This window comes from Lingula anatina, chromosome 1 (assembly GCF_051362555.1).
Source record: "Lingula anatina isolate TDL-2025a chromosome 1, LinAna3.0, whole genome shotgun sequence".
Classification (NCBI taxonomy): Eukaryota; Metazoa; Brachiopoda; class Lingulata; order Lingulida; family Lingulidae; genus Lingula; species Lingula anatina.
The window spans coordinates 47,585,689-47,598,064 of NC_141767.1; the positions used below are offsets into that span (position 1 = coordinate 47,585,689).

General features: G+C 37.0%; 1 protein-coding gene across 4 annotated transcripts; it reads right to left on the reverse strand.

Annotated features, from left to right (window-relative positions):
* Positions 1–1,207: 1,207 nt before the first annotated feature.
* Positions 1,208–11,290, reverse strand: LOC106163238 (protein dispatched). 4 transcript variants are annotated; one of them, XM_013540766.2, is made up of 11 exons: positions 10,950–11,290; positions 10,240–10,470; positions 5,830–7,364; positions 5,287–5,511; positions 4,964–5,074; positions 4,249–4,413; positions 3,708–3,843; positions 3,351–3,481; positions 2,968–3,042; positions 2,493–2,663; positions 1,208–2,241 (listed from the first exon to the last, which is right to left on the reverse strand). In XM_013540766.2, exons 2-11 carry the CDS (start codon positions 10,445–10,447, stop codon positions 1,798–1,800), a joined length of 3,201 nt encoding a protein of 1,066 aa, XP_013396220.2. In that variant the 5' UTR covers positions 10,448–10,470; positions 10,950–11,290; the 3' UTR covers positions 1,208–1,797. The 4 variants fall into 4 exon arrangements, with proteins under 4 accessions (XP_013396220.2, XP_086855559.1, XP_086855557.1 ...); XM_086999433.1 differs by having other exon boundaries at positions 10,240–10,537; XM_086999431.1 differs by having other exon boundaries at positions 10,240–10,554.
* Positions 11,291–12,376: the final 1,086 nt, after the last annotated feature.

The following is a 12,376-nucleotide window of genomic DNA, read 5'->3' on the forward strand; positions in this document are numbered from 1 at the left end:
TAAAATGTCATTTAACTTTGAATTAACAAGTTTGGGTCTGCAGCAACATCATTTTCATTTTAACTGTTGATATATTATCTAAAGGGTGAAAATATTTTGGAAATGAAACAAAATTTATACGTATTTAAGTGAGCTTTGTGCAAGAAAAATATAAAGATCGTGTAGGCTGATTATTAACAAACATAAAATTATGTTAGAATTGAAGGGAGGGCAACGACCATCATATACGTACATGTAGACTCAGGTGCCACGCATATGCCCCAAATGCTTAGTGGGCTCGTGTAGTCTGTAATGTTAGTAAATGACAGCCACGGGTGAATAAGGAGCGTGAAATGTTTTGTGGATTAACTGAAATAATTTACATGCCTCATAATACTTAAGCAGAGGAATGTACTGTAAACGAGAAGAAAGCTGCTTGAAATTGCATGAGGTAGAGATAAAAATGGAAAGAAGGCGGCGCGGGAATCAACTGGAAAGTATTCAGTAAATAAAATGAAAGAAGATAACGATGCAACTACCTCTGGTAACAACGTTAGATAAAGACAACAACTTTGTCACAAGCCAATGCATCAGTGTGGCTGGGCCGTCATCTGTACCGTAAAACTACATTTATGATGCAACAAGTATTTCACATTTTTATGGAAATCTTTATTCATTCTCATAAATAATAATAATAATAGTAATAATAATGACAACAGATAATATTTTTAATTCCGGGTTATGTAATGCGACACGTAAAATTCCTATCACAAAATAGACATCCTTGGCACTCTTCGGGATTTATTTCTCCGGCTACGTTATAATTATATATATTTATGCAAAATAGCATTGCCTGATGCATGTCATGACATTCAAGAAACTGTAAAATGAATGACTTATGAACAAATGATCACGCTTTTTACCGATACAGCATTTAAATTTTACATACAATTATATATTAAAAATCCTATTAAAATACATCCTATATACGATATAAATCAATTAAATGGCAATGTCTGGTGCTTTTTATGTGTTATTTTATGTTATAACTCCTGCAGGTTAACACCTTATGGACGGTTTCTATATAATAAAATTACAACTTACGAAGGGTATCAACTGTTCGTTTTGAGATTTTTCCTGGGGTAAACTACGATTTTCACCCCTTTCCAATGAATCCTTTCCTACATTCAAGGTTAGTCCTGGTTAAAATTTTTTTTTGTAATAGGCCTAATATCTTAACAGATAATTAAGGGGGCATTACACTCAATAAAGGTCAGTGGTCTGATGGCAAGCACAGATTCCAGAATAATTGCGATAACCGCTGTTTTGGTGGTAAAATGAAGTTTACTATATAGGCCTAATATCTCTGACTTCATTTGTTTACAATCTTATTATTTTGAAATATGAATCTCACACGAACAGTTCTTATCCCTTTAATATACATGTGTGTATTACAATTTTTGCAAAATAACGTCTTATAAAGAGACATCTATGTTATCACTGAAAGGCTGTTTTAGGGAGCAGATGTATTTACATCAAACTTAAGCAATTCCTGAATTGTATCTTGTGACTCGAAATCCACACTGAAAAGCAAACTGCATCAGAGAAAAATAAAAATACTCCTAAATAAGTACAGCTTTCACTTCTAATGAAATTCATTTAGCCAGTTTACTTTCCTTTCAATGCTTTAACAAACCGTGTTCTGTTGAGCATTCACTTTTTAAACATCTAAATGAAATACTGTTTATATGAGAAAAACTACGCCCTTATATAGGCCTAATACTGTCTTTTGGACAAGCACCCACACTTATTTAATACTTATAAGATATCATTTTCTACAACATCATTACTCAATGAATTTATCGGAGGTTTTTCTGAAATGTTGGCCTTCCCAGTCTTCCCACTACATTTGTTAGTAACCCAACGCCAAAGAGGTTTTAGGGATCCGAAATCCTCTTGGGGTCCAATCAAGGCTAGAACCGTACTAAAGAACCCCAGTGCGTAAACGATGGAAAACCCTATCGTAGAAAATATGAATATGGCAAACTGTTGAAAAAATGTAATAAAGGCAAATAGCAGAAAGATCGAGGCCCCCAAGGTTGTGATGGCGCCGGATAAAACGGATATCCCGACCTCCTCCAACATGTCCTTGACACGTCCCAGACGATCACGCTTCATTGAACGGCTATATCCCTCCGCCAAATGCACAACATAGTCCACTGCAAGGCCAACGACTAACACGAAGTTGAGAGATTCTAAAACCTAAAAATCGTAAAAATGTGTTTAATCAGGATAACTGTTTTCATCTGAAAGTACTATAGGACTTGTTTACATTATTAAAATTTTTATTAATTACATTTTAAATAACCATTAAAATGGCCTGTTAATACTTGAGAAAATGTATGTAGGTCTACTTTAAGAAAGAAAAGGCCTACACATGTATCAAAAAAATTTTAAGCACCAAGGAATTTGAAGAAACCTGATATTTGGTATAGAAAAACAACAGTTGTTACCCCTAGTTTCCATCCAACAACAGGCACTGTGCCCACTACTGAGGCTGTGATAAAACAGATGGTGAGAACAGCTAAGGTTCCGGTGATGATATTCATGGTTGCGACGATCAGAATGGGATATGCTATTGCAACACCAATAACAATACCCAAAAGTGCCTGGTTGTTCAGTAACTGAAATAAAAGAGTGAAGTTTAAAAGGGAGCAGTAGACCACATTCTTGATTCTATACTAAATGCTTAAACACTTTTGGAACGCATAAATATTTTTTTAGATTTAATGTAGATGCCCCAGACCTGTAGCCGGTAAATTAAAAGGGGGTTTCTTCTGAAAAAGGTGGATCTTTTTATTCCTTTATATGTAATGCCTTAGTACCTAGATCGTAGTAATTAGATTTTGATTCAGACCTTTCCCGGTATAAAGGTTGGTTCAAACCCTTGAACCCAAACCCATATTTAAGGCTATTTTAGTGCCTTACCTCTTGGACCGCCAGCCAGTGCCAGGTTCTAGTGTTTTGAAAACCACCTTGCACTGAGGAAGGCATTGTTTTCACCTAAAATGGGTGTGTCAAATACTCATCTGTCTATATAACTTCATCATAGCAATTCAGAAGCCACATATTACCCTAAGTATTAATGACTTTATTAGCAATATATTCATTTAAAATTTAAAACCTGGAAGCTAGAGCTTTCTCGTGCCTCGCGGTTAAAAAAACGCAACTTGAAACATAATATCTTTTTGCTGTATTAATATTAAATACTAAGTTGCAAAACTGTATTGGTTAACACTTGAAAAAATGACGAAACATGAGACTGCTTTAAATTAACTCTTAGTCCTTTTAGGTATGGTCAAATTGTTTACCTGGTTGGATATCACTTCTTCCCACTTATTCCTAACCGGGAGACCTTCGATGTAACCCAGACTACTTCCGGACAATGATAAATTGGCGTAGATTGCTGCGGCGTACCTCAACCGGTTGCCGTATTTAATATCTGGAGGATTGTTTTATAGTATGAAGATTTAGAAACAAAGCAAATAAGGCATCAGTGATCAACGAATGTTTTAAGAAGAGGTTTTATGATTCATATAAGAAAAATCAATAATGTATTGGCCTAACCGTTCTCGTAATACACGTAATACAGTCTTAGAAAATGCACAGTATGATAGTGTATGGTAATCAGGAACTAAACCAAAAGAAGTGATAAAATGACGAGTTACCTCTGCCACCTATAGACTTCGTCTGTGTGAGGTTGGTTGTAGATTCGCCCAGTCTACCATTCCATATTTTGTAAACACTCGCTGTTGCCGCAGAAGGCTGGAGCACACTGCTATATATCCAGTAATGCAGCGCAATCTGAGAGAAGGAGAAATTAAATTTAATGATATCCGTTTCTCTAACTGATAGCTCTAATTTTTGAATGTTGATACTAACTCAAACTGGTCTCTTGTTTTCTCTAGTTTTCCAATGCAAACACAGCTCATAAAATACACTTATAGTTCTGAGTAAGAAATTTAATTGTAACCACGTTGCGCGATATATAATACGAAATCACATGTAATTTTCATCGAATTTTTAATTACGTGGCATTATAAAGACGTCAAAAACAAATGCAAGTATATGATTTCATTAATGTGCACTTTATAAATTACGGCTATCTGTTTGTGATTTCGATCGAGTTAAATGAACAAAATAACTGAAAGAAAAAATAGATAAATGAAGTTATGATTTCATTTAAAAAAGTCATCATCCCTGACATACCTCAAAATATCTACTGAATCCAGATCCCAACGCCGTGGTATTATACATGTGTGGGTTATACTGCATAAGAACGCCAATATTCGTTTGATTGTACGGGAGATCGAATGTAGTGCCAGCAGGATACTTTGGCAGGCTTGTCAAAGGATTAGTTGCATTCTCTTCAGCCTAGAAATGGGTTGAAATTGTTTTTATTTACGTATAGATGGTGTGACAGGTACATGTAGGCTACTTGTATATAAAAAATACAAAATGCAATTCATTTTGTAGCTTTTTGAACTTTCCCGCAAATATGACATTTAACAGACGACTGCAGTGTTAATTTGGCCTACCTACTAGACTTAAAATCCCTAACATTAAAGCAGTATGCAAAAACGTTATCCACTCAAAAGTTATCAGAACAGCCAAATATAACTTGCGACATGTTACAAGGTACAGCTAAGCTATGGGTTTTGAAATTTTTCACAACAAAGATAAATTCATTCTAAAAAACAAAGAGACTACAAGAGAGAATGATAGAAAGAGAGAGGGACCTATAATCCATGAGTCACCTTTACATATATATAGGCTATTAAACTTGCAGACAACTCGTCCGTTTGCTTCACTTACATATTTGTACAACGCCTTATGCCCAACTACTTTTATAATTTTTTAAACTGGTGCCATGTAGTGTAACGTGTGCATTTTCTTTGTGTCGTTGAATTGTAATATAGTTTACCTTGAGAAAAGCCACCAATTCTTCCAGAAAACAACCAAGTTCTAGTTGTCCATTAGAATCTGTGCGAATCTTTAGTGCGACGCTGTTGTTTCTTACTTCTCCACAAAGTGCCTGAAATAATGATTGGAATTAGAATAATAACGCAAATATTGATATAAATATATACTACAAATTTTTCTACAGCGATAATTATTCTAGGGTCGTTTCTTTTAAGGGTACTTGTAACCCTTACTGTGCCACAGTATTAAACTTAAAAGATCGTAAGTTTGCCTATTTATAGACTAAGTATTTTCATCAAGTGGAATACCGGTGTGGAGACTCACTTGAAGTGCAAGTTGTGCTTGTGCAGAGTTCAAGTCAAAGGCATCATCCCAGACAGTCTTTCCATCGCATTCAGAATCCGAGAAATGGCACGATTTAAGATCCTGAGGTTGCAGACCCCAGATAACGTTGACGACCATCTTGTCGTCGACGTCACTAGGAGCAAAGGCATTCGATGAACGGTCTATCACCTTGCCAAAGTTGGACGAATCTGGCAGGAACTTGATCTGAAATTAAACATTGAATTTGATAAACATTGGGCTTAAACACTTTTATATCTAGAATTTTCTACGAACGAAGATTAGAATAATTTCACATACGTGTATTTTGCCAGATTTTTATCGTTTCTGTGTGGCAAAGAATTTACCCTAAGGCTAATTAGTAATAAAGCTAAATAAAAATGCGAATGAGAGGGATAATTTTTTATTTGGAGACGTCTATCGCTCCGCTTACATTTTTTTTACCAAAATATCGTTACAGTTTTATTTCCGAAAATAAAATTTATAAGATTTACATAAACGGAAACATAATTGATAAAGATTTACCTCCTCTTCGTTTACTTTGATCTGCGTTGCAAAGTAACCAAACGTAGCAATGATACCCAACATCACCAGGAGAATGATCCATCGCCAGACTTTATGGCTTATAAACCTAAAGTATGGACCCCTGAAAAATCTCACTACTGGATTCTGACGTTTGTCGCTAGCTTGCGGTAATTCCTGTGGGCCATCCCCCAAAGCGGCGACCTGATTTGGGCGTGCAACAGTTGGTGTTTTCGTTCCGCAGCAGCAGCATATCTTTTTCTCCCAATACACGTGATAAACCATCACAACGGCCGGGAGAAAAGTGATGACCGACAGGTAGTTCACTAAGACTAATATCCCGCTGAACACGCCGAAGGATGAAACCCCGAGCAGTGGTGACGTTCCGCTAATTATAAAGGCACAGGCGGTCGTGAGCGACGTAAAAAACATGGCGGCCGACGCTCTTCGGTAGCAGTCCGAGAGGCGATGGGCGAGGCTCAAATACTGGTGGTGTCCCGACGCTTTCCAAGTGTCAAAGAAAATGAAAACATCGTCTGCTCCGATGCCAAGGATAATGAATATTGCCAGAACGTGGAACACTCCGAAATATCTAAAGTCGACTATAATACGGTACACCATATTCGCACAAGTAAAACCGGTAATAATGCTTAAAATCGCCCAACCAGTGATCCAAAGAGAGCCAGTTTGAACCCAGACCACAATGAAAATGAACGCCATGCTTCCGATCGCAAGTAACATATCCACAATAACTTGGCGATTCAAGAAAACTTCAAAGAACGAAGAGCTGTAGTAAAAGAAGTCCATTCCGTCGATCCCATTGGCGTAAAGTCTCTCTACGTCCCGAAAAAATTCATCACTGAGAAATTTCTGAATTACTCTATTTTGTTCTGCTGCTTTGTCACTGGAGTTGGCATACCCTGGCAAGGGGAGACCAATGTATATAAACGAGCGAGTGATTTCTGACGTGGCAATGTTTAAAGAACTGTTTATATTGTAGTTCTTTCCTAGCAAAAGTGGGAATACTGACTTCGTTGCGGTATGGGTGAGAGCCTTCTCCAAAACTGCCGGAATATTATTAAAGTTTGGATCCAGAAATACCGGATCAAGAGCTTCATATGTCCCATCAAAATATCGTAGAACTGAAAATGAAGCTGTACAGTTCCCCGTGTCATCAAGTTTACAGTGAGTGCTTTGATAAATGGAATTATTCAGAAAGAGCTCTTCGGTTTCCTTGATTTTAAGCAGTTTGGCCTTTGTAAATACGTTCCCTCCTATCTGTTCATAATATAACGTTATAGTATCTCCCGTCTCCGTGCGTTCACTGACATTAGTGGAAGCAGCACCACCACTCCTTGAGATTATAGGCACCACAGCGTCATCGTCACGGCCGCTCCAGGCATACCTTCTTAGTAAATCTACGTTGTCGCGTATCTCGAGAGGCAGGCTTGTGAATGATATGGGGAATATGTCAAATCCAAATTGTAACAATGCCCCAGTCGCCAAGAGGAACGAAATGTGCATGAACAAGCAGACAACTGAAAAAGAAAAGCACAAAAAAATCATTTTTGCTAGTATTTACTATAAGCATTTTTTACCACTGGCCGGTGTAAAGACATAGACATTTTTTCAAAGATTGTTGAAACTTTTATATAAGCAAGTTGTGTAATTGGGCCCAGGGAATGATTTGGGGGGGAGGGGGGGGGGGGGGAGGGGGGGTTAAAAAGCGTCGAAAAAGATGACAGCTCCTCACAAAGTGAGTGTTTTCGACCCTTTAATTTCCTGTTATAGTTTTATTTTTTTAGTATTTTGAATACAAAATAGACACGGGTGCCAAAGTCCAAAAGTTATTGTGCTATGAGAACTGCTTTCAATCATAGACTAAATTATAATTTTCCATGTTTCAATGAAGACTGAGGGTTTATATTAGGCGTGAGTGCATCTTAATATCTTTGTTCCTGTTGGGCAGTATTCCCCTAGCCTTTCAGTGCAATACGTCTTCTCAATCTCTATATATTGCATCGTATTTGCTGTCCCAAGAAGACAAGCCCAAGACACGATAGTACGCCTATTCATGCTCTGAAACTGAAAATATCTGAACCAATCAGAACACGAACATTCCAATGGAAGGATAATTGGCAGTTGCCATAAGTAAAACAACGACCCAAAGAAGGCTACATGCTACACAAAACTTCAGCAGACCTGCCGGATGGAAGCCCTTATAATTTACTAGTGGTCCTCTCTAGTGAGTCGAACTCTACCCTTTCCAACACCAGTGGAAAAGTGGGGGCATGGAAGACTTGGAAACTAAATGTGTCCCTGAAAACATGCAGTTCACGCACCAGACAATATGGTTCCATAATGGTTGGGACTTGAATTGGATATTTTGTAATTGGTGATCTTGTGCTTGTAAAAGGAAAACAAAAAGCCTGGCCATCTTATCATGACGTGATTATCCCACAAAATTCTAATGACGACAAGCAAACGATCCCTGTGTGAAGATAAATGACTTTTCTGTACTTCTGTGATAAGGCCTATCCGAGGATGATTTTCTCAATGAAAAGAAAAATACAAAAAGGCAGCTAATTTAACTGTTACATATTGATAGGTTACGTGTTGCAATACTTATGGCACCCCCTGCAGTTGCTAGACGTAGCGATATGTAACCAAACTGTTTTATTATTCAGCAATCGATCGGTTCTACAGAAGCATTAATCGCTTCGTCGGCTTTCAACAGTACATAGTGTATTGTGTTATGCGCGTAAGCCTCAGAGAGGGTAAAAACTAGGACGAGATACAGATTTATACGAAAGTCTCTCTCCCCTCCCTTTTCTCTCTCTACCTCTCTCTCACACACGCGCGCGCGCGTGCGAACACAAACCTACACAGGCGTAAACGCCAACATATTACTATCAAAATCATTACAATATTTAAGCAATTAAAACTCACAGAACACCGTTTTAGGATAACTTGTGATGATTTTACAAAACCACAGAGGGTCTGCGTCTCTTTTCCGTTGTTCCTCTGCCCTGACTTCAGCAGCTGCACTATCCACGACTTCATTCTCAGTTTCATAATTGACACCACTCTTTCCAAACGACTTATTGTTTGAATTCTCGTCAACTTGGTTGTTAAACTCGATGTCTTCCTCTGACAGGCTTAGAACTTCTGCGTCAGCCATATTAACAGGCGGTACTCGGACCATATAACATACAATAAAAATAAGGTAATGTCTTCAAGGATAACTCCATATATACACTAGTTTTCGAGTCCCAGGCATGTTAAGCTATCTCCTTTGTAAAATTATAACAAAAGTCTCAGTTCCGCAACCTCTATCGTGATTTTAACTAAGTACCCAACAGTCCCGACTCCCATGCATGTACACACTTTGTTGTTTTGCAGCGCACGTCTCTCATACAAGTCTTTCAAACAGCATTCTTTTGGAAACGCTGCCTTTATATTCTACATGAATGGGTAAGTAAACGAAATGGACCAGCATAATTCAATTGTTAAAAGCTTGGTGGTTCGAGACGTTAACATAACAACTGTTTTTTCAGTTTCACTATCATATCGACAATTTATTCTTATAAGAGATAATCAGGTTCCCAAAGCACTTGAAAAAGTTGAAATGCCTTGAAAATTATGTCTTTAATTAAGATAAAATTGAGGAAAAAGTCGGTTGAAACTAGCTAGAGGTAAACAAATATAGATGCCATTTAAGCATACTTGCGATTGGCACAAAATTGGGTTAATTAAAAAAATAATGATGATGGTAATGATAAGAACTCTCTAAAATGAATAAAAATAAAGAAAAATGATGATTACAAATATGAGTATAATAAATAAAATAAAGCAAAAGGAAATTACAACGATTTATTTAAAGCAGGGACACTAGAAAATAAATATGACAAGTATGAAAAAATAAGTATGTGTTACAACTTATATAGCACCGATGAACATGCTTTATTGCTCGGAAAATAACGGGTTTTAATACCCCTAATAGCGTTAAAAAATCTACCACCCATGAAGCTGATGTTCCATTGCCGTTTCTCGAAAGTGAATAATTATACATACTGCATGTCATATCAAATTGCTTATTACTTCTATTTCAATACACCTGAGTAATAGATACTTCATGCCCAAAAGGAGAATTCCTAAATCCTCATTACATTTTATTGCAAGAGCAATATAACCTACATGTGCAAATGCATCGATCAGACCATTGAATATAGAACAATATAGAACTGTAAAACCTTACATGTACGGAGGTATTAAATCGGAAACTCCATATAAACCAAATATAACTGATGAGCTAGGTTACCCCTATCTTTATGAAAAACAAGTTATTTAAGTTAGAGATAATTTTCGGAAAAAAAAAATTTAATTGTGCATTGAAACATGAGCTCTACTTACAGAACACAACAAGAGGGCGTTTTACTATGAGTACGCAAAACCTTAGTGGGTCTTTGTCACGCTTTCTCTGTTCCTCACTTTGAACGTCGTCTGCTTCAACGCCAGATACCTCTGCCCCAGATCCAACGTTGCCGAGTTGCATGTCACTCTGTCCGGCCTTCTCTGGCAAATTACCGCTTTGTGAGACAGTATCAGTTCTGTCTTCCATATTTTCTTCTTTTCGTTGACCGTCTTGAATATTTGTAATTTTAGTTTCCTAGGACGCTTTCTTTTTTCTTTTTTTTTTCAGTGAGAACGTCTGAAATATTGAATAATCTGAAATATACGAAAGCGTGATTGTTCAAGAGAAAAAATTGTCAGATGTGTGTGGTGGTTCTGCGTCCTCCTTTCTTATTAAACCCCTTATTTCCGGTGTCATTAAAATGCCTCATTATACTGACAATGACTGTCAGTTATATATGCTTGTTAATGGTGTATACCGAGACCCAAGAAAATAATGATGAAAATTACAAATCAACCCACGCCTATACTTAATACAGGCCTACATTACAGCAAGGAATTCCTTAATTACGGTCAGTGCGAGTAGCCTTCGTGAACGTTAAATCACCTCAAACCCTTTTTCATTTCTGACAGTGCACGATTCTAAGAAGGCAACCACGGATATTGTGTGAGAGAAACAGTGCTCATCTTGTAATGGACTAAAAAATTACCTGTATTTCCGTGTTCTAACACGTCGGTTTATCCCTCCACACACTGGTTTAATGAAGTTATTTTAAAAATATGTGAGCATAATCAATATCGGCCTCACTGTCGTTGGGTTGCTTAGGCAGACTGCAGGAAGCAATGAATTATTGATCATGTACATATGTATATAACAGACGAGTGGGTAATTGGAAGATCGTATAACGATTTATTTTTTTCATGTTTGTTTCAATTGAAGCGCTACCTTGGGTACTTTATTTAACATAAGGATAAAGCTCAATTGCAAAATTGTGGTTCAATACATGAACCAAAGAAAAAGCACTTTCGAATGACAATATTCAAAAGAAAACATCAATACATGGACCAAAAAAAAAGGCACTTTCGAATGACAATATTCAAAAGAAAACATCAATACATGGACAAAAAAAAAAAAAAAAGGTACTTTCGAATGACAATAATTCAAAAGAAAATATTTTGAAATAAATCGTTGCAACTAACCAGCTGCAGGTTTAAGAAGTATCATTTCGAAGTCTAATAAGATTTTTAACATTTAATTGCAATTTTTTACAGTCATCAAATGTTTCAAAGCAACAAGACAGTTCATTCATTATTTGGATGCATATAACTTTACGTATTTAAAACGAGAGGAACATTTCTGTAAGGAGTAAGCCCCAGTGTGCAGTACTCTTAAAACGAGATGGCTCAGTCTCTCTACAGTTAAAAAAACGAACTCTTTTGTCACAAACTGCAAAATTACTAACATGACATTTTTCGATGGACCATAGGCCATTTTTATCAGTCTTTGAATGACCCTGATGGCGTTGTGTCACAATACACTAGAGCAAAAGGAAACAATCCACACAAGGAACGTGGTCATCAGCCATCACAGACCACACAACTCGAGAAAACCAAAGTATGGGAGTATGCAAAAATTCTACAGAAAGAAAGTGATTGGAGAACCAGAGAGGAGTTGAATTCCCACGCCAAAAGTAGATAATTCTGGCATTTTGTCTCTTATACCACAGAGCACAAAATAATAATAATAATAATAGTTGCGGATTCAGTCGGCTCACCAAAGAATGTGCTCGGCTCCTTTGTGGGCGGGCACATTTAGGACGAAAAAAGGCAGGATATGTAGTTACTTCGATTCGTGCACATATAATTTTTAATGTACTGTGTGTAAAAGAGACAAATAGTCAGAAAGTATCTACTAAACTTGCGGTACTTATCACTCGGTAGTTCCACCCCCTTGCTAAGGCGAGTGTCACCCAGCTTTAAATAAATTAATGGAACTTAAAAACGGTTTTATGGAGCTTTATTTTCTCAACGGTTTTGGATAGGATATACCTTGGCCATTATGGGAAAACTGGTGAGGTTTCCAGGAAAATTCGTTTTTTTTTTTTTGCTATATATGGTCTAACCCACTGAGACTGTC

Bases quoted from the DNA above. Each gene is read 5' to 3' on its own strand.
- LOC106163238 (XM_086999430.1), bottom strand. From the start codon at position 9,031: ATGGTCCGAGTACCGCCTGTTAATATGGCTGACGCAGAAGTTCTAAGC. The intron at 7,365-8,775 runs GTGAGTTTTAAT...TTTCTTTTTCAG, and splicing joins TTATCCTAAAACGGTGTTCT to TTGTCTGCTTGTTCATGCAC. The intron at 2,664-2,967 runs GTAAGGCACTAA...CTTTTATTTCAG, and splicing joins ACTGGCTGGCGGTCCAAGAG to TTACTGAACAACCAGGCACT.